The sequence below is a fragment of the Pyrus communis genome, chromosome 10, assembly GCF_041283825.1.
Source record: "Pyrus communis isolate YQ-2024b chromosome 10, ASM4128382v1, whole genome shotgun sequence".
NCBI lineage: Eukaryota > Viridiplantae > Streptophyta > Magnoliopsida > Rosales > Rosaceae > Pyrus > Pyrus communis.
In genome coordinates, this window is record NC_142574.1 from 5,527,036 (window position 1) to 5,550,863 (window position 23,828).

The 23,828-nt window shown below is 40.1% G+C and overlaps 1 protein-coding gene and 1 pseudogene across 1 annotated transcript; both read right to left on the minus strand.

The window, feature by feature from the left end:
• Positions 1–4,004: 4,004 nt before the first annotated feature.
• LOC137727548 (antimicrobial ginkbilobin-2-like protein pseudogene) lies at positions 4,005–5,018 on the minus strand (annotated as a pseudogene).
• An 8,062-nt stretch (positions 5,019–13,080) lies between these two features.
• On the minus strand, positions 13,081–14,227 carry LOC137740865 (cysteine desulfurase, mitochondrial). Its single transcript, XM_068480669.2, has one exon. The coding sequence runs from the start codon at positions 14,033–14,035 to the stop codon at positions 13,439–13,441; it is 597 nt and encodes a 198-aa protein (XP_068336770.2). The 5' UTR covers positions 14,036–14,227; the 3' UTR covers positions 13,081–13,438.
• Between the last annotated feature and the right edge of the window lie 9,601 nt (positions 14,228–23,828).

A 23,828-nucleotide genomic window follows, 5' to 3' on the forward strand; every position in this document is an offset into this window, starting at 1 on the left:
CTTCCCGCAGCCATGCACCTTCCAGTCATCCCCGGCAGCCACGGTTTTCTGCTTACCGGCCCCATAATTTCACCCAGGCCCATCACGTGCAAGGCACCCAGGCCCCCGCCTCCTCTTCTACTCCAGCGACCCACCAAGTGCACGGGACCCAGCCCACTTTGCATGACTTGCAGCTTGCCATGCCTGACCTCTCTGCCGAGCAGCACTCCCGTGTTCTAGCTGCTCTACGTGACCCCACCACCCCTCCTCAGGCCAATGCCGTGCTCACTACTGATTTTGCCCAAGGTTTGTTACCTGTCACCTCTCGTCATGGTCAATGGATTCTTAACAGTGGTGCTACAGATCATATTACTTCTTCCGCTTCATGTTTGGTTAATCGTTCTCCTTCACATTTGCCGCCTGTTTCTTTGCCTAGTGGTGCTTCCGCTCCCATTACTTTTACCGGCACTCTTCCTTTAAATTCCTCAGTTACTTTGAAGGATGTTTTATGTGTCCCTAATTTCCGAGTGGACCTTTTATCGGTTGGTAAACTTACAGATGGATTATCGTGTTCCATAACCTTTTTTCCTTCTTGGTGTGTTTTGCAGGACTTGGTTTCGAAGGCGATGATTGGTGTGGGTAAGCGACGTGGCGATCTGTATTACCTTGTGGCCCTTACCTCTTCTCTCCCCACCCGTCAACCTCTTTGCAACATCATTACCATCCCCTCCTCCCTCTGGCATAGACGTCTTGGTCACCCCTCCTCCACTCGTTTGCAAGCTTTAGCATCTAGCTCTCTTAATTGCACTTTTGATTCTAGTCATATTTGTGATGTTTGTCCGTTGGCAAAACAAACTCGTCAACCTTTTCTTTTGAGTTCAATTTCATCAACTTTCCCTTTTGCTTTAATTCATTGTGATATTTGGGGCCCGAATCGTCAATCTTCTCTTTCTGGTGCTAATTATTTCTTAACCATTGTGGATGATTTTTCTCGCTTTACGTGGGTCTTCCTCATGAAACATAAATCCGACACTCAACAATTAATTAAGGATTTTTTTGCTTATGTCACTACCCAATTCCGCACTACCATCCAATGCATTCGTACTGACAATGGTGGTGAATTTTTATCTCTTCGTAGTTTTTTCTCTAATCATGGGGTGCTTTTACAAACTTCTTGTGTTTATACCCCCCAACAAAATGGCGTTGTTGAAAGAAAACATCGTCATCTTCTTGAAACCGCTCGTGCCCTTCGTTTTCAATCCCATCTTCCTATCAAGTTTTGGGGGGAATGTGTTCTTACCGCTACTTATCTCATCAATCGTCTCCCTACCCGTCTTCTCCATCATAAATCCCCATTTGAGGTTCTCTTTTCGAAAACCCCATCTTATGACCACTTCCGCGTCTTTGGTTGTCTGGCATATGCCACCTCTGTCACTCCCACCACCAAATTTTCCCCTCGGGCTCATCGTTGCATTTTTCTCGGTTATCCTCATGGACAAAAGGCCTATACCCTTTACGATCTCGACAATCACCGCATTTTCACTAGTCGAGACGTCATCTTTCACGAAAGTACTTTCCCTTATGCCTTTTCTCACCCTCCTATCCCATCCTCTTCGCCTACCCTACCCATCCCACCCCCTCTGGACTTTACATATAACCCACCCCTTCCTACCCCGACGCCTCACCCTCCTCCACCTTCCTCCCCTTCCACGCCTCCCACAGATTCCCTTGCTGCCCCATTACCCGTTCCTCCCCATGCCCCTGCCCTCTCGGCATCCCCTCATTCCCCCCCCCCCCCCGCTACTTCCTTACCTTTCACCCTTTTACCCACGGACATCCCTACCCCCCCCCACTACCTACCAATCCTCCCCTTCCCCGCACCTCTACCCGTGCCCATAAACCTTCATCCTATTTAAAAGACTACGTTTGCTCGCAGGTGATTCTGCCATCCCACCCATCTTCGACTTCGCAACCCGGTTCTACACAAGGTACGCGATATCCACTTTGTAATTTTCTCTCTTATCACCGCTACTCTCCCAAGCATTTTTCTTACATTAACTCTGTCAGTCGGACTATGGAGCCTTCCTCCTTTGCCGAGGCTGCCACTGACCCCAATTGGCAACGTGCTATGACTGAGGAGCTTCAAGCTTTACATGCTAATGGTACTTGGACTTTAACTTCCTTGCCCCCTGGCAAAATTCCCATTGGTTGTAAGTGGGTGTACAAACTCAAGCACAATTCCGACGGCTCTATTGACCGCTACAAAGCTCGTTTGGTTGCTAAAGGCTTCACTCAGGCTGAAGGTATTGATTATCATGACACTTTTTCTCCTACTGCTAAGATGATTACAGTGCGTTGTCTTCTTGCTCTTGCTGCTAGTCAGTCTTGGTCTCTTCATCAGCTTGATGTTAATAATGCTTTCTTACATGGTGACTTACATGAAGAAATCTATATGTCTCCTCCTCCTGGTCTTCGGCGACAGGGGGAGAATCTTGTGTGTCGCCTTCACAAGTCACTTTATGGTCTTAAGCAGGCTTCTCGCCAATGGTTTGCCAAATTCACTAGTGCCATCATTTCTGCCGGTTTTCAACAATCCAAAGCTGACTATTCATTGTTCACTAAAAAGTCTGGTATTTCTTTCACAGCTTTGCTCATTTATGTGGATGATATTGTGATTACAGGCAATGATGCCAGTGCCATTAATTCTCTGAAGTCTTTTCTCCGTGATCATTTTCGGATAAAAGACCTTGGTGATTTAAAATATTTTTTGGGTATTGAGGTTTCTCGTTCCAAACAAGGGATTTATACTTCTCAACGCAAGTATGCATTAGAGATTCTCAAGGACTATGGTTTTTTGGGAGCACGACCCATTGCTTTTCCTATGGATGACACAAAATTATCTGATAAAGGAGAACTTCTCAAGGATCCTGAAAAGTATCGACGATTAGTAGGTCGGTTAATATATCTCACTATCACTCGGCCGGATATCACCTATTATGTGCATGTTCTAAGCCGTTTTATGCACGAGCCAAGGATATCTCATATGGATGCTGCGCTTCGTATTGTTCGTTATTTGAAGGCTACTCCAGGTCAAGGTTTATTATTTCGTTCTGACAACCAGACCAAGTTAACTGCGTTTTGTGATTCTGATTGGGCAGGTTGCCCTATCACTCGCCGTTCGACTACTGGGTATTGTGTATTCTTGGGCGGTTCTTTGATTTCTTGGCGGACGAAACGACAGAAAACCGTTTCGCTCTCTTCAGCAGAGGCGGAATATAGGGCCATGGCAGGTGCTTGTTGCGAGATAGTTTGGCTTCGTTTTTTGTTGAAGGATTTGAACATTCCTTTGGATGGTCCTTCCATTTTATTTTGTGATAATCAAGCAGCGTTACATATAGCTGCCAATCCTGTTTTTCATGAACGAACTCATCACATTGAGATGGATTGTCACTTTATACGAGATAAGATTGTAGATGGCACAATAGAGACCAAGCATGTGGGTACGGCACAACAGTTGGCAGACTTGTTTACCAAACCTCTTGGGAAAGAAAAGTTTTCGGGTATGTTACGCAAGTTGGGAGTTCTTGACATCCACTCTCCAACTTGAGGGGGAGTGTTAGACAAATAAAGAATATGGTTGGAGTCCTTGTGTAATTGTATATAATATTATTATTGGAAGAATAAGCCGTCCTACAGCCGTCAAGCCGTCCTACAACCGTCCTACCTTGTCCTACATACACACTAGGACGGCTACCTTGTCCTCTACAGCCGTCCTACCTTGTCCTACCTACACACTAGGACGGCTACCTTGTCCTACCTACACATTTGTATCATGTATATATATCCTTGTAATCTTGTAGAGAAAGATAATGAAAAAATAAGCATTCTCTTCCATTTGCATTCTCTTCCATAAGCATTCTCTTCCATTTTTCCACATTCATGTATCAATAACAAATATAATTTTTAGCCTACATACCTTTTTCTACACCCTCAAAATTATTTAAGGTTTTAGTACAAAATCAGAATAATCTCACAATACTCGTGTACTTTATTCTTCTTCATAGATAGATATTTGCAGGAGAAAAAGATACAACGCTGACTCAAAACAGTAAATCAATAGTACGTAATTGTACAAGCAACCACAGAATTACATGGACAAGAAAACCTAGATCTTATTACAATATCATTTGGACCTTCTTATTTCAATATCACTTGGACCTCATTTATTAGCAATCATAACAAGACGTCGATCATTTTATATAGTATGCATACTGTACAGATAATGCTCTTAAGTACTGACAATGGGATACAGTTCAAATCGAACATTACAGCTCCCACCTACAGCACGCCCACCTCGTTTTGCATTGCAGCAGTTTGGGAGTTCGCCTATTGCACTATCAAGACACTTCTTACAATCAACGCCAGAGAGGTCCCTTGTGCATTGAGCAAGACCGTATAAGGTTGTGAACGTATCGAGTTGTACCTCACCTGTAGCATAGAACTTTTGATTATCTTCAGAAGCTTCATTAGATAACCCACTTAACAATTCCTTGACTTTCTCATTGAATACTGTTCCATTCTCTACTTCTTGGACGTTATATAAATAGAACCTGTTGTTCGTATCAATTTGCCCAAAAAAGCTCACATCTGAGTACTTTAAAAGGCAGTGATCATACCAAATTATGGCTCCTTTACGAGAAGGGCAGCGCTCGCGTAAATCTTTGCTCGCATCAACCACGCAAGTATTGCAATCTTTGCTTGAGACGTCACCGCGACAAAGGGCCAAGCCATTCACTTTGTTTTTGGCATGGCCAGTTGAACCAAGGCCAAAGCCCGTAGGAGGAACTTTGGTGTATAAAAGATTGAACAATAAGTTCAAGTTGGCACCATATGGACTATTAGCAGGGTAGTTTTCTGGGCTGAAACAAATATAGTGAAGGGGGGAGGCACCAATTGCAGAATGGTGGAAAAGGCAAACCACTAAGAGCCCCAGAGGGATTGATTTGAAGAAGAACATGTTGAATTTATGAGATATATCCAAGAACACAGTCAGTATATACATATATAAGAAGTTTCTAAGATTTTGGTTGTCGGTGAAGTCGAAATTGTTGACACTTTTTATTTCAACCTAGTCAAAAGTCTTACCAGCCCAATATAATAATCCTTGATATTACTTGTGGGATATTATAGTGACCTAGTTCTGGAGAAAATGAACTTCCACGAATGATGTTGAAAGACAAATTCAAGCTAGCTACAGGAAAAAGCTAGTCAAATGTCTAAAACATCGTATACATTTTCAAAGCATTCTACTGGTCGCTCTTTGAAAATTACAAATGGATTGTGAATTTTTATGTCCTGGTGCTACTTTTCAGTGGAAGATTAGGTCACATTGTATTCTATAATCTATATGATATGGTCATAAACCTTGGGATCAAGCTCACGATTAGACTTAATGGGACTCAGGAGTTTTTGGTAAACTACCTCCATATTCTTACCGCTGTTCTTTTTTGTTTTGGTCAGTCTCCTAGTTATTTAAAGATTATATATAAGAGTAGACTGTCGATTTGGTTAAGTTCCTAATTTTTTTTTAAATAAGTTTTTAAACTTATTAAAAATTCGAAAGGGTCATTTGATAACTATTTCATTTTTAGTTTCATTTTTTTTAAATCTAAAAACTGAAATCTTGAGTTTACAAAATTTGGCCTCAAGTTTTCACTCTTTGGTTTTCAGTTTTCATATTTTTCGAAAGCTGAAAACTAAAAGTATATAGTTACTGAACAAAGATTTTAGTTTTCAGTTTTAAGAAAAGTGATAACTGAAACCAACAATGAAAAATTGAAAACGAAATTGTTATCTAACCACCCTGAAGTTATTCTGTCCAATCTCTCATCAATTTAAGTCACATAAATTGCACATGACAGATTTTAGGAATAATATGTCATTCACTCACCCATAAACCCTTAATATCACATACAGTTATCGAATTTAACTGTCAATTTATTCTCTAAAATAAACTCCACCCATTTTTTTTTTACAGAAAAATAAGCTTTGAAACTCATTAAAAACTAGCAAATCTACCTTCTAAAGTGTATGAGATGCAAGTCAAGTAACTGAAAGCGATGGAAAATTGAATCATATAACTTCGAATCTTATAGCTGAGATGAAATTACTTGTTTTTTTTTTAATGATTTTAACAACTTATTTTTCTGAAAAAAATGGTTTATAGGGACTTTAACTTTAGAATCCATATACGTTAGCAAAGGAAATTCTTGAAGCTTTTTGCTTTCGTCAGAAGTGAAATGGTGAGTCAATTGTTCATATGCATCTTTAATTATTAATCGTTAGCATTGTCATATATGACTTCTTATATTTTTCATTGTTTTCCTTTTTTATTTCTAGAATATGAGGATCTTCTACGACATGGGGCTTTATCGTTTATTTTTGCTATAATATAATATGATTTCTACTAAGACCTACTCTAACTTACATTTTAGATTCTAAACTTATCTCAATTTCTTTTAACACTTGGGACAATATATGAGCTTTAACCCAAAACTCATTTCTAGGACCAATTTAGCATAGAATTCTCACTGGGTTAGTGGAGTTGGCTCACCAAATATGTACATTTTTTTTAGTTTTATATTTATAAATTCATTGAATTCAACAACTAAAATCTAATATGATCAAATCTAACAGTAAAAAAAAAAAAAAAAAAAAAAAAAATCTAATGGTCCAAATTTAAATCTAACGGCTAAAGTAATTTAAAAAAAAATTATTTTATGTGTTTCATATCTATTTTTATCGGATATTTTTTAGAAAATAATAAGCACATATCTTTTTTAGCCTCTTGTACATTCTTATTTAATTTTGATAGTTGGTTCTGTTTGATATATTTAATTCAATGGTTAGAAATAAAGAGGGATGTGTGAGAAACTATGGGAATGTGAGAATCACTTCCCTTTTTTCCATAGAAATGTATTGTCCCAAAAGAAATACCCAAAGAGTTTAATCGAAAATTGGAAGATTGATTACAAAGAAAAAGTAAAATGGATTTGTACAAGTACAAGACAAACTTTCATCCTTGATTGCCAATTAAATCTAGTCATTAAGCTAGTGTTATCCAGAAATTGCTAACGCGCATATTTGAGTTTTACCTAAGACAGATGGGCCTTGATCTGAACAATGAAATGAATTGCATACAACGAAGTAAGGGAGTGCCAACTTACACAATGATACTACGTCTTTGGCTCCCTTCACCTTTATAAATTAGAATAGTCAATCCTAAAAGTTGCGCTTCTTTCAAGCGAAAAGAGATCTCGGATCAAGGGCTATCGACCCGACAGTGCTTCCTTGGTCCATTTATTAGATCCTCCCCCCCCCCCAAAAAAAGATTCTATTGAGCAGCAACTTCGAGGGAGATAGCATTGGGACATGCTATTACCTATGTATGGTGACAAGTGTCATGCCAGACTCTTGGGTTGTCAGTAATCATCTTCTCTATTCTATTCTATTATGGTTTTAAGAACCTTATTAGATGACTCGGCCCGACTGACCATTAGCCTGAGCATAGTAAAGTGTTGAATGAATGATCTCAAAACCATAAAAAAGTATTTTAAAATTCCTGCACTTGTTCTCCTGTGAAAACTGAACCCTGGTCAGCAGTGACAGTCTGTGGGATGCCGAATCTATGAATGATATTCTCCTTCAGGACCTTAATGACTATTTCCTGAGTCACATTCTTCAAGGGTATGGCTTCAGCTCACTTGGTGAAATAATCAGTCGCAACAAGTATAAATGTATGTTATGTTGCTTACTTGATGGCGGATAAATTTTTCCAATCAAGTCAACTGCCCATCCTCTGAATGGCCATGGTTTGACTATGGGGTATAAAGCAGCAGCCGAGGCCCTTTGAATGGGTCCATGGATCTGGCAAGCCTTGCATCCTTTAGCGTACTGATTACAATCTTTCTCGATACCAGGCCAGTGGTAGCCATGTCTCCAGATTAACCATCTCATCTTGACTCCGGCCTGGTGAGCTCCGCAAATTCCTTCGTGGACTTCGGCCATTACAAGCATGGATTCATGTTTGCTCAGACATTTGAGGAGCAATCCATCCACACTTTTCTTGTAGAGTTGGCCATCGATCAACACATATCTTAAGGATCTCAGTTTTGTTTTTCTTTCTGTTTTCAAACTAGGATTCTTTAAAATAAATTCACTACTTATATCCAAATATACACTACACATGCATGATGCGTCAATAATTTCTGCAAAGTGATTGTACAGAAACAAAAATATTTATTTGAGTTGCCACTACAGATCAACTCAAGAATTTTGCAGAAATTTTCTTAGGATGAGATGGCAAAGCAATAAGACAACTGAGACAAGGGGTAAATACTTATTGAAAAGTTAGCAATTTGATGTACTTCATGTTTGAGTATTTTTAGTATTTTCTATAGTAGGATGTGTTAGTAAGACATGAATATGTTTGGACCTAATTTTGCACCATCGTCCTATATAATGGAGACCGTGGAATTTTAATATTTTTCTTAGATATACATATATATATTTTAAGAAGAAGGAACGATAGCTGATTTTATTCATAATATCAAAAAAGAGTACAATTTTGTAAGAGTGCATCCCGGAGCAGATCCGGAGACTCCTCAAACCAACAACTAGAAAAACTAGAAATTAAGGCCAATTTGACCATTCTATATATGTGCCGAACAATTAGCGGATCAATGAACATGTTGAACTCTAATAGAGTCAAAACCCCAAAGACTACTTAGGGCTGGTTTGGTATTGCTGTGCTTTGAAAAAAAGTTGCTGCTGTGCTGTGAGAATAAACAGCTGTGAAATAAAGCAGCAGAGTGTTTGGTAAACTTTTTTGTAAAAGTGCTTTTGAAAAAAAAAACAGTATTATAGTGTTTAGTAAACTTTTATGTAAAACAGATGTGAAAAAAAAGCCGGTTTTTCAAAGCTGGGTTTTGCAGCTTCTTGTTTTTGGCTTTTTTTCACCCAAAACTGTAAAAAAAAACTGAAGCTGGATGTTTACCAAACACAAAAACAGCTCTCAGCTTTTTTTTATACTAACTTTTTTCAAAATCACTTCAGTACCAAACCAAGCCTTAATTTCCTCAAACAATAAACCATGGGCAGAGGAATCATAAGTGAGGCTTCCAATAGCCTGCACAACCTGCAGTGCATCACATTCCACAATGATTTGGGTCCAACTAAATTGAGATGCCAGCCGAAGGCCCTCACGAGCAACATAAGAGACAGAAGAAACATAACCTGTGAAGAAACACGGTTCATCACAACATCAATCCAACTAGCAGCGATGCCAAGTTTAACCATCATTGAGCCTAAAAAACTCCCCTTCACTTTGTGATAAGCCTTACTCATGTCTAACTTCAAGGCAAAATATCCCCGCTTCCCTCGTCGTAGGTTATGAAGATAAGAGCCCACCTCAGAAGCAATCAACGAATTATCAGAGATCATTCGTCCCGGAACAAAGACCCCTTATTGAGTGGAGATGAGCTGGTCCAAAATAACTTTCAAGCAGTTAACGATTAGCACCAATTTTGTAAATCACATTACACAACGCAATCGGCCTTAGTTGAGCCATATCCTGAGGCTCAGCCACTTTAGGCATCACAGAAATCAGAGTGTAATTGACCTGCTTTAAAATAATGGCCCACGACAGGCCAGAAGCGTTGGAAAAATAATGGGGACATTCCGTCTGGTCCCGGAGCCGTATGAGGATTCATTTGAAACACAGCATCCTTAATCTCAATATCAGAATAGTCTGCCAATAATAAATCATTCATCTTCGGTGTTACACGCTGAAGCCAAGATTCCTCGAAACAAAATTGTTTATGTTCACGTTTTGGGGTTTCAGGGCTTTGACAAATTGTGAGGAGAATAGGCACATGATAGGAAGTGAAGGGGGTAAATGAGTGACTTTCGAATGGCTGAATAAAGCACACTATCCAGGATTAGCAACACAGCGATCAAGCCTGCACTTCGTAATTGAGATAGCCCAAGTGAACTTGTCTCCATTAAAACCCAATTCTTTCAGCAAACATTTCATCGAGAACATCTCGAAAGCCTTGCATTTACGCTGTGATGCGTATTCTGCCATTTTCCTTTTCGGAAACTAAAAGAACCTCATTCAAATCGCCAAACAAAACCCAAGGGTGTGAAGCATACCCATTAAGCGACTGAACGAGATCCCACGATTTGTTACGATCTGAAGTATAAGCAAAGCTATAAAAGCCAGTGAAGACAATCACCAATACCACTAATTTCTGCATCAATGTGATGAGCGGAGGAGCTCAAAATTCGCCGGTGCACGTCCTCCACCCAAAATAGAGCAAGACCTCCCGATCGACCATCACTCGAAACTGAAAAAGAATTAATAAATCCCAGTTCACGTTGAACAAATGAAACTTTCTTCCTATTACATTTGGTTTCACAAAGGAAGAGGATTTAGGGAACTTGTTGGAAATTAAGAATTTCCAAAGCTTGAACTACCTAGAGGTTCCCAAGCCCTACATAATTCATGGTGTTCGAAGGGGCTGCTCAATTGCAACAGCCGCCAATATGTACAAATCAGAGGTGCAGGATGACGAAGAACGGGGGCATTTCGCCGAAGTGGAATTGATCTCCAGGGGGAGCCTCCATGTCGTTTCTTATTTAGCTCGACGTGAATAAGTGCCGCGCCGTCGAGAAAATGGCTCGGATTCAAAACGACCTGTGCGGGGTTCTTCAACAGGAGCAGCTTCAGTCATAACCTGACGAATAATGGGACCAAGATCAAAAGGATCTGAGTCGGTTGATGGGCTGGTAGGCACACTCACAACTGGGCCCAATTGACAGATTGCAATGGAAAATTAGGCCGGGAAGGCCCACTAGAAGAGTGATCCAACTCCACGTCACACTCACCAGGAAGGACCGGGTCCGGCAAGTGCTCTGAGGTCAACACCTTATTGAAAGAGGAAACATGATCTGTCACATTTAAAGCCACATTCAAATCCGGAATAATAGACGCCAATCAACCGGAGGTCTTCCCAAATTTGAGAGTTGAAGACCAATAGTCAAGGACCTTGATTCTTGCTAAAATGAGGAAACACCGGGATTGGAATCAGGGGGACATTCCATATTCGAGTCGTCGTTCAGGCCACCGTGGGTAGGCGAAGATGCTGGTGAAGGAGTAGCAGCTGGTTTTCGGTCGTTATCGGAGTCAACAAACCTTTCATCAAGCCCATATCGTCTCCCCCGGCGGCTGTTCCCATTAGACCGTCGGACTTCCGCTTGAAACAGAAGCTTTAAGCCTCCACTAGTCGCGGTTGAAAGTCATGATTGCCTCTTTGCTATAGTTTTTGTGTGCTAGAAGTTTGCCAACTAGCAGGAACTTGCAAATTCGAATCTGTGAATCATCTTGAATCACAACTTCGCACTCTTCGGCTTCAGTAAGGCTAAAGCGAGATGCAAATGAATGAACTACATCATCCATGGCTTGAAGAAATCGTAAGGTTACTCCACGAAGAGAGAGTAGGGCATTCCACACGAACGACCAGCATCGGTTAACCATGCAGCGAAACCCTAGTGCAGTCTAGACAGCTACGAAAGAGAGAGAAAACTAGAGCCTCACACGAAAGGAATCAATATTTTTCTTAGATATTACTGTTGGATTATCGTAGTGATTATCTTGTGGAAATATTTTATGAACTTGAAGATGAGGATAAAACCGAAAGAGTTTGTTCAATAATAAGATAGACGTTGGCCTCATAATGATTTGTAGAGGAGGATAATGATATATCATTATCTAGTAGTCAGTAGAAAGAATTAATATCAAGAAAAAAAAAGGTGGAAATGATTGTTATGATATATTTTATATCCTACAGTCCAATTGGATGAAAGGATTATCATGCATGCAAGTGGTCTCCATTAGCAAAGAGATTGGCTTACCAGAGTCAGAACTTGGTGATGCTAAATATTAGCAAGTGGTGGCAGTGATAGAATTGTAATTGGACTCAACTAATGGATAAAAGATGGTACAATTCATTTGTGATATTATCATTTTGGCCAATTTCATAATATTATTCCTAATAGCACGTTTAGTGTTAATTAGGATGAAGATGGTTTTGGTTTATCATCAAAAGGTGATTAGTTGTCACGATATGGACTCTCAACATGTTCAAGAGTATTGGTCCTATAGGTAGCGTTTGGTACGCAGACGGGACGGGACGGGATGGGACGGAACGGGACGGGACGGGACGGAACAGATGTTCTGTGTTATGTTTGGTACGCGCAGGACGGAACAAGACGGTTGTTCCATCCTGCGTTTGGTAGCACATGGACGGAACGGAACCAAAAGATTAAAATGACTAAAATACCCATGTTCCGCTGTTGTTTGGTACAATTTTATGGGCGGAACGGGACATGACTCTTTTTTTTTTTTTTTTTTTTTTTTTTTTTTTTTTTTAAGTTGTTCAAATTTGAACACTATTATCCATTATTTGTTTTTCTTGGTCCAAATTTTAATAGGTATATGTTGTGTTTCACATGCAAACCCCTTTAAAATTTGTAATTTTTCCCGTTTTCTACACCTCCATTCGAATTTTCACCACAAACCCATCAAATTTTATTGTGCAAATTGCAAAACCCACACCCCAATTCAATTTTTAGTCCCAAATTTTGGTCCTTTCAATTGTGGGTTGTTGTTTAGGGAGTTTAGGTTCTACAGCACCGACATCGACACCGATTGTGACTTTGAAGTTATAAAAAAAACAAACATAGATTCGATTCTAAACTGCTTATTATAATTTCCAAACCAATGTCTAGATTACTGCTTACCCATCTTAATTTATAATCTTTACAGAATATAGCATAAACGCTGATGGTATAATTCTGATCAGAATAAGTATTTATGACTATCGAGTCTGCAACAAAATGCCAAACTAAAGAGCACAAGAAGCGACTAAAATGCAACCATTTCCTATGATCAGTGTCTCAAGTGCGCAATCTTGTGTCTTCTCCATACTCATGAATATATATTATGTATGAAAAAGAACCAAACTACCAAGTAACAAACCGTTATTCAAACGTTCACCACAATATTCATATATCATATTGAAACATTTCTGTAGTGAAAAATAGTTATTCAACCCATACAAAACCCAAGCAAAGAAAACAATATATCAGACCAACAAATGTATCATCCTCGCCTATCTTTGCCCATATCAAATGCCAAGGAAACATAACAGCACGGGGCACATATCGAAAACAACTATGTGTTTGCAAAACTTAGTTATGAAGTAATTATGGAGAGTTGTCAAAGGCATCTACAACAAGGATAGCAAATGAACCTCGAATTCTCCATCTACTCTATCAGCTGCAGCTCACTCGTGCATATGTATACTCGCTGCTTCACCCAGTTCCTCTACCAAATTCCTTAATGCTGTGACCACTGAATACTCTTGATATCAATCCCTTCTTTCACCATCTCATAAAGCGGGCTCACCTGCTGCACCGTCAGTTGAACCGCCCGGTCAATCTCCTCCTCCGTTGTGAACCGCCCAATCCCAAATCGAATAGAAGTATGAGCCATGTCCTCATCCACCCCCAAAGCCCTCAACACGTATGAGGGCTCCAAACTCGCACTGGTATAGGCACTCCCACTCGACACCGCCACTTCCTTCAACCCCATCAACAAGCTCTCCCCTTCCACATAAGCAAACGAAAGATTCAAATTTCCGGGGTAACGTCTCTCCTCGCTACCATTCACCACAACCATATCAAGGTTCTTCCTGATTCCCTTCAACATTCGATCCTGCAACGCTCTTACCCTCTTCTCATCATACTCCATTTCCTTCTTCGCAATTTCGCAGGCTGCACCAAACCCTACCACCAATGGAGTCGGAACAATTCCACTCCGAATCCCTCTCTCTTGTCCACCTCCATTCATGGCGTCGACGACCCTGGGGTCCACCGGCGACGTGGCCTGCATGTCCAGGTACAGAGGCTGGCCAGAAATTTTGACCCCCTTCATTGAAACTCCATCTGGGTCATCGTAGGTTTCGGCGACGGCGGCGGCGGTGGAGAGGGTACGGACGAAGTCGGAGGCGGTGGAGGCGGGTTTTGTGGTTAGGGTTTGGCAGCGGATGAGCAGGAAGGTTGCGAAGTGGAAAGGGATGAAGATGAGCAGGAAGGTTGCGAAGGGATGCAGAGGTGAAGAGAAACGGCTGAGAAGAAGAGATTTTGTTTTTAGGGTTTGTTAACTGATTTTGAAGTTGTAAATTTTGAAAAAGACCAAGGGCATTTTTGTCTTAAAATATTGGAAATTTCTGTCCCATAGACGTGGAACAACCCGTTCCAGGGTGGGGGTGTGGAACCAAAAATCATCCAAAATATGTTCCGTGGAACAGCGCGTTCCACTCATTTTAGGCGCACCAAACGCGGGACGGAACGCCTCGTCCCACTCTGTTCCGTCCCGTCCCGCGTACCAAACGCTACCATAAATACAAAGAGATAGTGCAACGAAAAGGGACCTTCAACTCAACACACAAACGTTTTACGCAAATTCTCGCTCTATGCAAAATCCTCTTAAAACACTAATTCTCTAACTTCATCAATACATCTTCAGTTTGGATTAACATCATTGTGTTGACAATCAGTGATATTTTCAGTTTGGATTAACAACACTGGAGTTGCAGAATCAGGCGATTAAGGAGCATCTTTAGTTTGGAGTAACAACACTGCTTCAAGTTCGACTAATTACCCATCCAAGTCTCTTCGGCAAGGAGTCTTCGGCCTTCTCACCAGAAGATGTCATCTTATTAGCCTTAGGTATTACCAAGTTACTCAGTGTTCAAGACATTGAAAGTCAAGCCTTATTTGAACTTCACAGAAACTAGCTACCTTATTTTTAGGCTATAAACCTAGAGGCCGAGACGTGTTCCTTACTTGGTCGTGATTGCTTAGATACAAAAGTTAGAAACGTATTCCACAACACTACCACATTCATTCTACTCACCAACCGAGTTCGATGGCCAGTTGGCACGCCCGCATTCACCAAAATGACAAGTTAGCTCATTAGCTATTCAGTCCGCGCGTCACATAGGCTAAGTAGTTTCTAGGGCCAAAATTTTGGCATGCTCAATGGGACTTAATGCTAAAATACAAAGTTAATATGATATTTCATATTCTAATCCTACTCAACTCAGTTGATTGGACGAGATCTGAATGCAACTGGAGAAAACCATTCAACAGTGTGAGAAAAATAAAAGAGCATGGGAATCAAAAAAAATTTCTTAATTCCCATAAAGAGATGCGAAATAAATTTCATTTAAAATATAGTTAGGGCAAAAGGTCGACAATTTTTCACTTCAACCTCAATCAAACCCCGACCTAAGAGAATTATCAATTTGGCCAAGGAAAAAGTTAAACCACTTATTATTTCATTTGGAAAGGAAAATATGGTCGGCCTAGAAGAAAAAGTTTAAATTCTTTTTAGCCAAATACTAAAATTGACTCAAAGAATGATTCGAGTTTTGCACCTGCAGCTCACTACACTTCCACCACTCATAGAGATGCCTATCAGCCAAGCTCTTCCACCCTAAATGGCGATCAACACTTGTTTCTCGGCAAGTCGCAGATTTGACGAGTACCCTCACACAATAAATGACCTTAGTGATTCAGCTCTTGGAACATATTGAGACGCAGCAAGCCCAAAGTGAAGTGTCCCAAAGGAAGACAATGGCAGATGTTCATGACTCTTTCTAGCGATGTCCTGGCAAGTAGCCACTCAACCAGCCACGAACCATGGGTTTTGGTAGCATACACTCTCGACTTAGCCTTCGAGTCAACGTACATTCATGGTTGTGTCCACACTTCAACGAGCATTATAGACATTCCAGGTGAAACGTCCACTCACGGCTAGGCCCGTAAGGAATTCCTCTTAGTAAGCATCGGATGAGGCAACACGACAGATAGAGGGAAACACAAGAGTAGTCCGGCTCAAGTTCATCTGGCAGACCAAAACATACATGATAGTGAGCATCACCGTTCACCAACAAGAAACAAATTACGTGCAACGCCACCACAACATAGACAAGCAAGACAAGAAAAAGAGCAGCAAAAACCATTAGGTTAATGTCGGGGGCAGTTAGAAATTCTGCTGGAAAGGCAAATCCAAAATGAAGTACAAAGGCTCCTAGCCGAGTAACCGCACAAATTTGGGTGCATCAGGACCATTGATAAAGCATTCTAAAAAAAGACGCAGCTCGTATGAGCAGCTTACCTTTTATCAACAAGATCAAGCAAACAAAACCAACCCACATACATTGGCGAATGCAAAGATTACTTATGCTGCGATGAACACAACAACTCAACCTAATGGCCCGCAGAGGGCAGACAAGTACCAGAAGAACACATCAGCCCAACATGTAGGATAGTCTCTCTAACCATCAAGGACCAGGGGGTAAGTCTTGCTCTCATAACACCAGACACTTCAACACTTAGGGAGAACATCGCTAATGGCAGAACATCGCAGACCTAGTGCATCAACTTCTCCAACTACGCATAACTTGACCTAAGCCAGTCCTTGTTCCACACTCTGCAGTGGCTGGCCATCCTTGATCTTACACAACTGCTCCCAGCTATGCCGATCTTACCCCGTAGCTCCCAGGCATGCCAACCTATTATAGGTAACTCTTAGTCGCATCGATCAGGCTCGTGATATTAAGCTTCAAAAGCATCCAACGATGAAGCAGAACACGAGGCTTTAACCAGTAGTCCCTTGCTAGTGAAAGATTTATCCGTGAAGAAGCTTGCAATCCATTCAAATTCTCAATTAATCACCAACCAAGGCTTAAGAAAGCACACGACAAAACATCCAATAAGTGCAGAATACTTAGAGAATGTCTGAGAGCAGCTTAAGGTGCTCCCCACTTACATTCTTATGCAGATTCCACAAGTAGTTCGAAGTCTCAAGTAAATTGCCAAACAAGACCTTAGGGGCTGAGGATTATTTTAGTTGTCTAATAGTTCAACTTTCCTCACCTGCATTCATAACGACTTTCATGCTCTCTAATGTCAGAGGGTAAACCAAACCCCTGACACTTCTCTGGGTATGTTGACACATCCCGACCCGAAATATCCACTTGGACTCCGAATCAAGTTGTATTGGCCGACACCTGGAAGGTGACGAAGCCATAAAGTGTGGTGTGGTGTAGTGGAATATGTGAATAAATTTAAACCTAAAAGTGCCTAATTTTAAGAGTGCGCTGATGAGCGAGAATGAACCCATTTCACACGTGATGTCAGAGCAAAAGTAAAGTACAGTAAAGTACAGTGAGAATTATACCATTGAAGGTAATCTCCAATATCAATATTTGTCAAGAATCCTCATCGATACGAAAGCTCAGCTACTAAAACTTGGAGGGGCAAAAAATAAGGGTGAGTGGGCCTGAAAATAAAGTTTTGTTAAACCATTTCGAAAACATAATAACCCCTCACCGTAAAACAAGTATAGTTTTCAAAATATACATACTACGTATAGTAAGAAAATACCTACCGTAGTCTGCAAAATCTCAAGAGCTTAATACGGTACAATATTTCGTAAACAAGTGCATGACGTCCGTAATCGTATAATCTCACATAAGCAAACATATCGTAGCAAGTGTGCATCGACACATGCTGACACACAAGTTCATGAAGAGTTATTCTGACATGAACAGGACTAGGTGTAACGATGATATACGCTATAGTACAACAACCACATGAAGACTGGCGCTATGCGCAACACATACGAGTCTTAATTGCCTATAGCAATCTAGGACATGACTGGCACCTACAATGGATTCAAAGTGTGCGTACGGTGCGATGTGCACATACACGTGCAAGATTGGCCCTGGCCCTGGCCCGGGCGAGTACTCACATTGGTGCAATAAACGATAAGCAGTTACCGCAACTATAATCATGCCAGAGTAATTCAGCAATTCTATTTGATATAACACTATTCATGACCATAAATATAATTAAGGAATCATCGTATAGTAAGTTTACATGTGCATCCCGTTGGATTATTTCATCATTTCCCAACAATAAAGCATTTCTTATAAACGTTAATTTAATCATGGTAATCACATAGAGGATTTATTAATAAATGTATATATATATATATGGAAACTAACCAATATATATATATATATATATATATATATCAAAGAAAATACCCACTCATAAATCATGTCGTTGAGTCGAACCTGCCTCGTAGCGTCGAGAGTCCTTGCGATGCATTTTTCCTAGAAACGAAACCATTTATGTAAATACGTAACGTACTAACCATTTATGTAATCGAATTTAGGAAAACGAAGGGCAGATTCGGGTTCGACACGTCGAGGAACCTAAGAAAAGACCTTGGGTTCCCCCACGCGCCGCCACATGCACCACCAATCTATGGCTTCCCACATGCCTATGAGTACAACAGTACTCGCCTTCCTCACGAAGGCCTGCGTTTGCAGGTTCAACTTCCTGAGCTTGAAACGAGCTTATTTCTTAACCAAATTCGATGATACAAAAACTAACTTGAAGGTAGAAGTGTAAGAAATCGACCTATACCTATTGGAAGCCTCATTGTGGTTGAGGTTGGCCGAGAATTTGGCCTGAAAGTGGTTGGATGGCCACGGTTCTTAGTTTTCCAGAAATTTGGGAAAATTTTCCCAGGTTACTTCCTGCATTAAATCATCATCCAACCACTATTTTAAGATTAACACTATAAACACTTCGAAACAAGAAGGATTTATGGTTTTCGAGGTTCACCATGGTAGGATGAGGGAATGAACAGTGATATAACCATTGTACTACGCATGTTCCATGGCTGGTTTGACTTCGCAACTTAAAGTCCTAGTTCCTTGTCCAGAAGGATGATGAAATCCATTGATGTGGCTAGTTGGAGCAGTCATGGTGGTGGTCTCAGCCTCTTGGCCGTTCATAGTTACAGAGAGAGAGAAAAAATGATTAGGGAAATGGGAGAGGGTGAGGTTGCAGAGGTGAGGGAGTTCAAGCCCTCTTGAATTTGAGTTTTGGGAAGGATGACAGGTAGTGGCAACTAGGTAGCGATTCAGTGAAGCTTTCCGGAGTTGTGGTGGTGATGGTAGTCTCTGTATTTACAGAGGGAAAAAGAAAGTGAAGAGAGAGTTAGATGGGAGAAAGTGATAAGTCTTTGACAAAAAATGATAGAGAAAGATCTGGGAATTAGGGAAGAAAGACACGAGGACAAGGGTGATAGGAGACCCATGTGGGTGGGTCCCATCATGCAAAAAATCCACACATAAAAATTAATAAAATAATGAAGGGTGTTTATCTTGAATAATGAATTTACCAAAATGCCCTTGAACTTCGTAAGTCCATAAAATCTTCGTGGTAGCTCCAAATTCAATTCCGTATGCACCCACGCATTCGTAGTGACGAGCACTACGAGGATATGCTAAAAGAATGTTACATACGTCTCACGACTCGTTGGTCAACTAAAGTCAACATTCTCGCCTATAAAGGCATTTTCGTAAATTCACTCTTTTAAAATTAATAAAATTGTAAAACTAGGGGCAGGTCGTCACATATGTTATCTAGTGCGAGAGGGTAAACCAATCCCTCAACACCCATCTAGGTTTGCTCTTCAATGCGAGAGTGTAAACTAAGTCCATGACACTTATCTGGTATGCTCTCAAACGCGAGAGGATAAACTAATTCCCCGACACCCACTTGGGTCTGCTTTCCAGTGTGAGAAGATAAACTAATTCCCAACATCCATATGGGTCTGCTATCTAGAATAAAAGGATAAACTAATTCCCCCACACCCATTTGCGTATGCTCTCCAACGCGAGAGGATAAATTAATTCCCCAACACCTATCTGGGTCTGTTCTCTAGCGCAAAAGGTTAAACTAATTTCCCGACACCTATCTGGTTTACTTTCTAATGTGAGATGATAAGCTAATCGCCAAACGACCATCTGGGTTTGCTCTTCAGTGCGATTAGGTAAACTAATTCTCTGACACCCATATGGGTTTGCTCTCCAACACGATAAGGTATATTAATTCTCCAACACCCATCTGGGTTTGCTCTCTAATGCGAGAGTGTAAACTAATTCCTCAACATCCATGAATTTTTACACAGCTACACACTTTTAATGTGATTAGTTAATGATTTTAATGTCCCACATATTTTTATCATGTTATGATGTAGGCTACTCAGCTTAAAGGAACAAAGATTCAAAGACAAATTAACCAACATGGCAATGGCCAATAAGTCACGACATGCTCAACAGCTCAACACCTCAAGAAGCCAAGGGTCACAGCCATAGTGACTACGTGGGATCGTCTGTTTTTTTCAAAGCAGTGTGCCCAACCGACGGTCCTATGACAAAAAGTTTTGCAAGACGTTTCAAGTAAGCAAAGTTTCAAGAAAAACAATGATGGAGTAAAACAAAGAAAGCAATCTATTAAATTTCTAGCAAGTCAATAAACTTGCACGAAGGTCGCCAAAATACGACATAAGCTACACAAAGCAGATTGCTCATTAGCAGCTTGGATGATCTTTGGTTTTTCAGTAGCCATTATGCCTTTAGCAGCCACTTTAACAGTTTTCTCATCCAACACTTCATATTCAGCAACTCTGATCTTGACAACTTCATCCTCAACTGCTCCATCTTTGGTAGCTGAGAAAACTCAAGCAATTCCCTTCCTTTTGGCAACCAACACAGAAGTGGCAACAGTAGAAGGAGCAGGCTTTGACGCCTCTTTAACGGCCAATTCCACGTTTCCAAGTGACAAACTTTCTCCCCACTTCTCGTAGCGGCTAGCCATTCAAAAACTGATCCACACTCAGCTATAAATGGATACTTCACTCTATCTCTGGATTCGGACGTTGGAAATAGGTTGATGTCAAGCTTTCCAGAAGTAGCAAAACCTCACGAACAGCAGAAAAACTTCTTCCCAACTGAAGATCCAACAAGAAGGCTAACATGCCAATGAAACCCTACGCCTTTTTTGCAACCCTGGCTGCACTAGCTTAAGCTTTGCGCCCTAGCACGCCATTTTCCTTGGCCAGAGCTAAGGCGAATTCTTGCTCCACGCCAGCTAGCCATGCCACACAATCTGCAATAGCTCCTTGTGCTACCTACTTGCACAGTAGCCTCGTGGCTTTCGCTAACACCATCTTTGGCCCCTTTGAGCCATTTCAACGAGCCCTAAGGCTCCAAAAAAATCAATAAAAAAGAAAATTTAATTTTTCTTACCTTGGTATAGCACGGAGAAGAAAAACAATGACGACGATCAATTCTTCGCAGGGCAAGCAAAGAAGAAAACAAGGGGAAATGTTTGCTATATCCTCTAGCCTTTTCTTTTTTTTTAATTTTATTTTTATTTTTTATAGGGATGAAAATTTTCTCTCTTTCTTGTAGGGATAAATAAGTCTTGGTGGCTATTGGCTTCCTTTTTCCATGAAGACTCTGTTTTCAAAACGAAGTGGAAAATCTACATCAAATTGGGAAAAAACTCTATGCATGCCTAAATAGCTTGGAAGCTCTACACCTACTGCCTTTTTCTGCTTATAGTCCAGCAGGTGTGCGAGCATTTGTGGAGCCAGAAATAATTCCAAAAATCTAGAAGACGACATGTGGACTTTTCCTTAAGACAAGATTGCCCTCACCAAATGGGCATGTTTCTCAGATACTCTTATGCGCAGCTCAGCATCCTTGAAGGTCTAAGCAGTTGACTGCTCATGGCATGGAAAACTCAAGGTATTAAAGATAAAGTTAATTACTGAATCATATCTTTAATACATTTTTAATTGAAGGTCAACTCAATCAAGTAATGAATCTTTATCACAATCAATTAGGGATACTCCCAGCATTATCCCAAGATAGTTTCTCCTAATTAATATCTTGGGGAATATTCTTTATTCATCATCCAACAGATGACACACCTTGACCAATAGGATGCTGTCATGTGTACGGCGAAACTCTAACCCCATGGCCAGCCACCTCCTTCTCTATATACCTCGTCTTCACCAAATTTTGGTAAGGTTTTTGCTATGCATACAGGCTCTGAACACTCACTTTTCTCAGAGAAACTAACTTAGGCATCGAAGATCCATTGGCCAACCCCTCTCCCTCACCCCACTCCACTTGAGTGTATGAGGCTTTAGGCTTTGATCAAATGTGTTGATTGTTTTGTAGTTACATTTTCGTCAAGATCGAAGACGCCGAAAATTAGCTACCACAACAATCACCATCTGATAGGTGCATTATTTATCATATTTTCATGTTAATTATCCCTAAATTTTGTTCAGGAATTGATTATAAAAAAGCCTTATTACTTTCCTTTCCTTAATTTTGGCCAATCTGCACACTTAGAACATTTTTGGTGATAATTCGACTTTCCAAAAGAGTTTTGGTGCAATGCCAATTGGAGAAGGAAGCTAAGAGGCTGAAGCTCGTTATATCCGAATTTCATAATTTTCCATGGAGACATTCATTCCAATTTTACAAATCAATCCCGTAGAAGTTGTTTTTCCGTCAAAACTGCGCAGCTGTAGGGGAATGATGATTTGAAGGCTTTCCCGATTTTTCCTAGTGGCCTACGCTATACACTTGGAAAGTTAAGAGATAAAGCTACGTTTCTCATATTTTTATGGAATTTTCCAGAAGATAAATTCACTTCAAATTTGGCGCACAAGACATATGACGTATTCGCAAGCTAAGAAAGATTCTTTCCTAGTTAGTGTCATTAATTGTTTAGGAGTTCGTTTTATTTAGGAGAGTTTCTCCCAAACCTTTTAGGGTTTTTCTAGTATAAATAAGGTGTCCTAAGCTCTCTCTAGAGCATCATCTCGACATCACCCCACATCCATACTACCGTTCATCATCTCTGCAACTTGTGAAGAAGTGCTTAGGGATGTACTTTGCCACGGACTCCTGGTTCTATCTTTTTTTTTTTTATTTCTATGTGTAATTAAGTTATTTTCTAAGGTTTATGATGAAACCATGATAAGAATATTTGCGAAGTACTTTGTTAATTCTTATGCGATTATATGCCATGTTATATTCTTAAACTTTGTGTGTAATTTATTCTAGATTCGGATTTCTAATGACTGATCAACTTTAGGAATTTTGCATCCATACATTTAGATAAATCTATGCAGATGACCAATCAATTAGGTTTATTGCAATTAAGATTAAGAAGAGTAGACAAACTAGTGAGGAAAACTAGTATCAAGCTAGTCCTACTTGGTTGACACGATTCTTCTATGGGTAATGGGTTTTTATGTGTTTAATTGTATGCCTAACTAATAGGATAGAATTATCATGTAGAGATACACGAGTTGTTGTCTGATCATGGATTGATCCATACCTTAGAAAGAACAACCTTTAACATTGACATGGTAATTGGATAGTAGTTGACTCTAGGAAAAGTAAATAGGATTGTTATTGGTGAATTCATAACCTTATGTTATCTTGTGTCGTGTGTTTATTTTAATTAATTATTTTTCTTATTCTTGTTAAGTATAGTTTTTACTCAATTATTCAATTCAATTTATCCTTTGTTTGTTTAAGAAAGTGTAGCGTGATAAATCAGTTAAATTGGTATTAAAACAATTGGGATCGACCTCGTATTTGCATATATTATTACAATTGATTCGTGAACTTGTGAGTTTGATTAGTTTAAATTAATCTATTATTTAGGTTAGTTCAAATACACATAAGATGTTATCTACATTGAGGGGACTAGCAATAATGTGGTTCAAATTTATTTTTGACAAGAATCACACCTAAGACTTATTA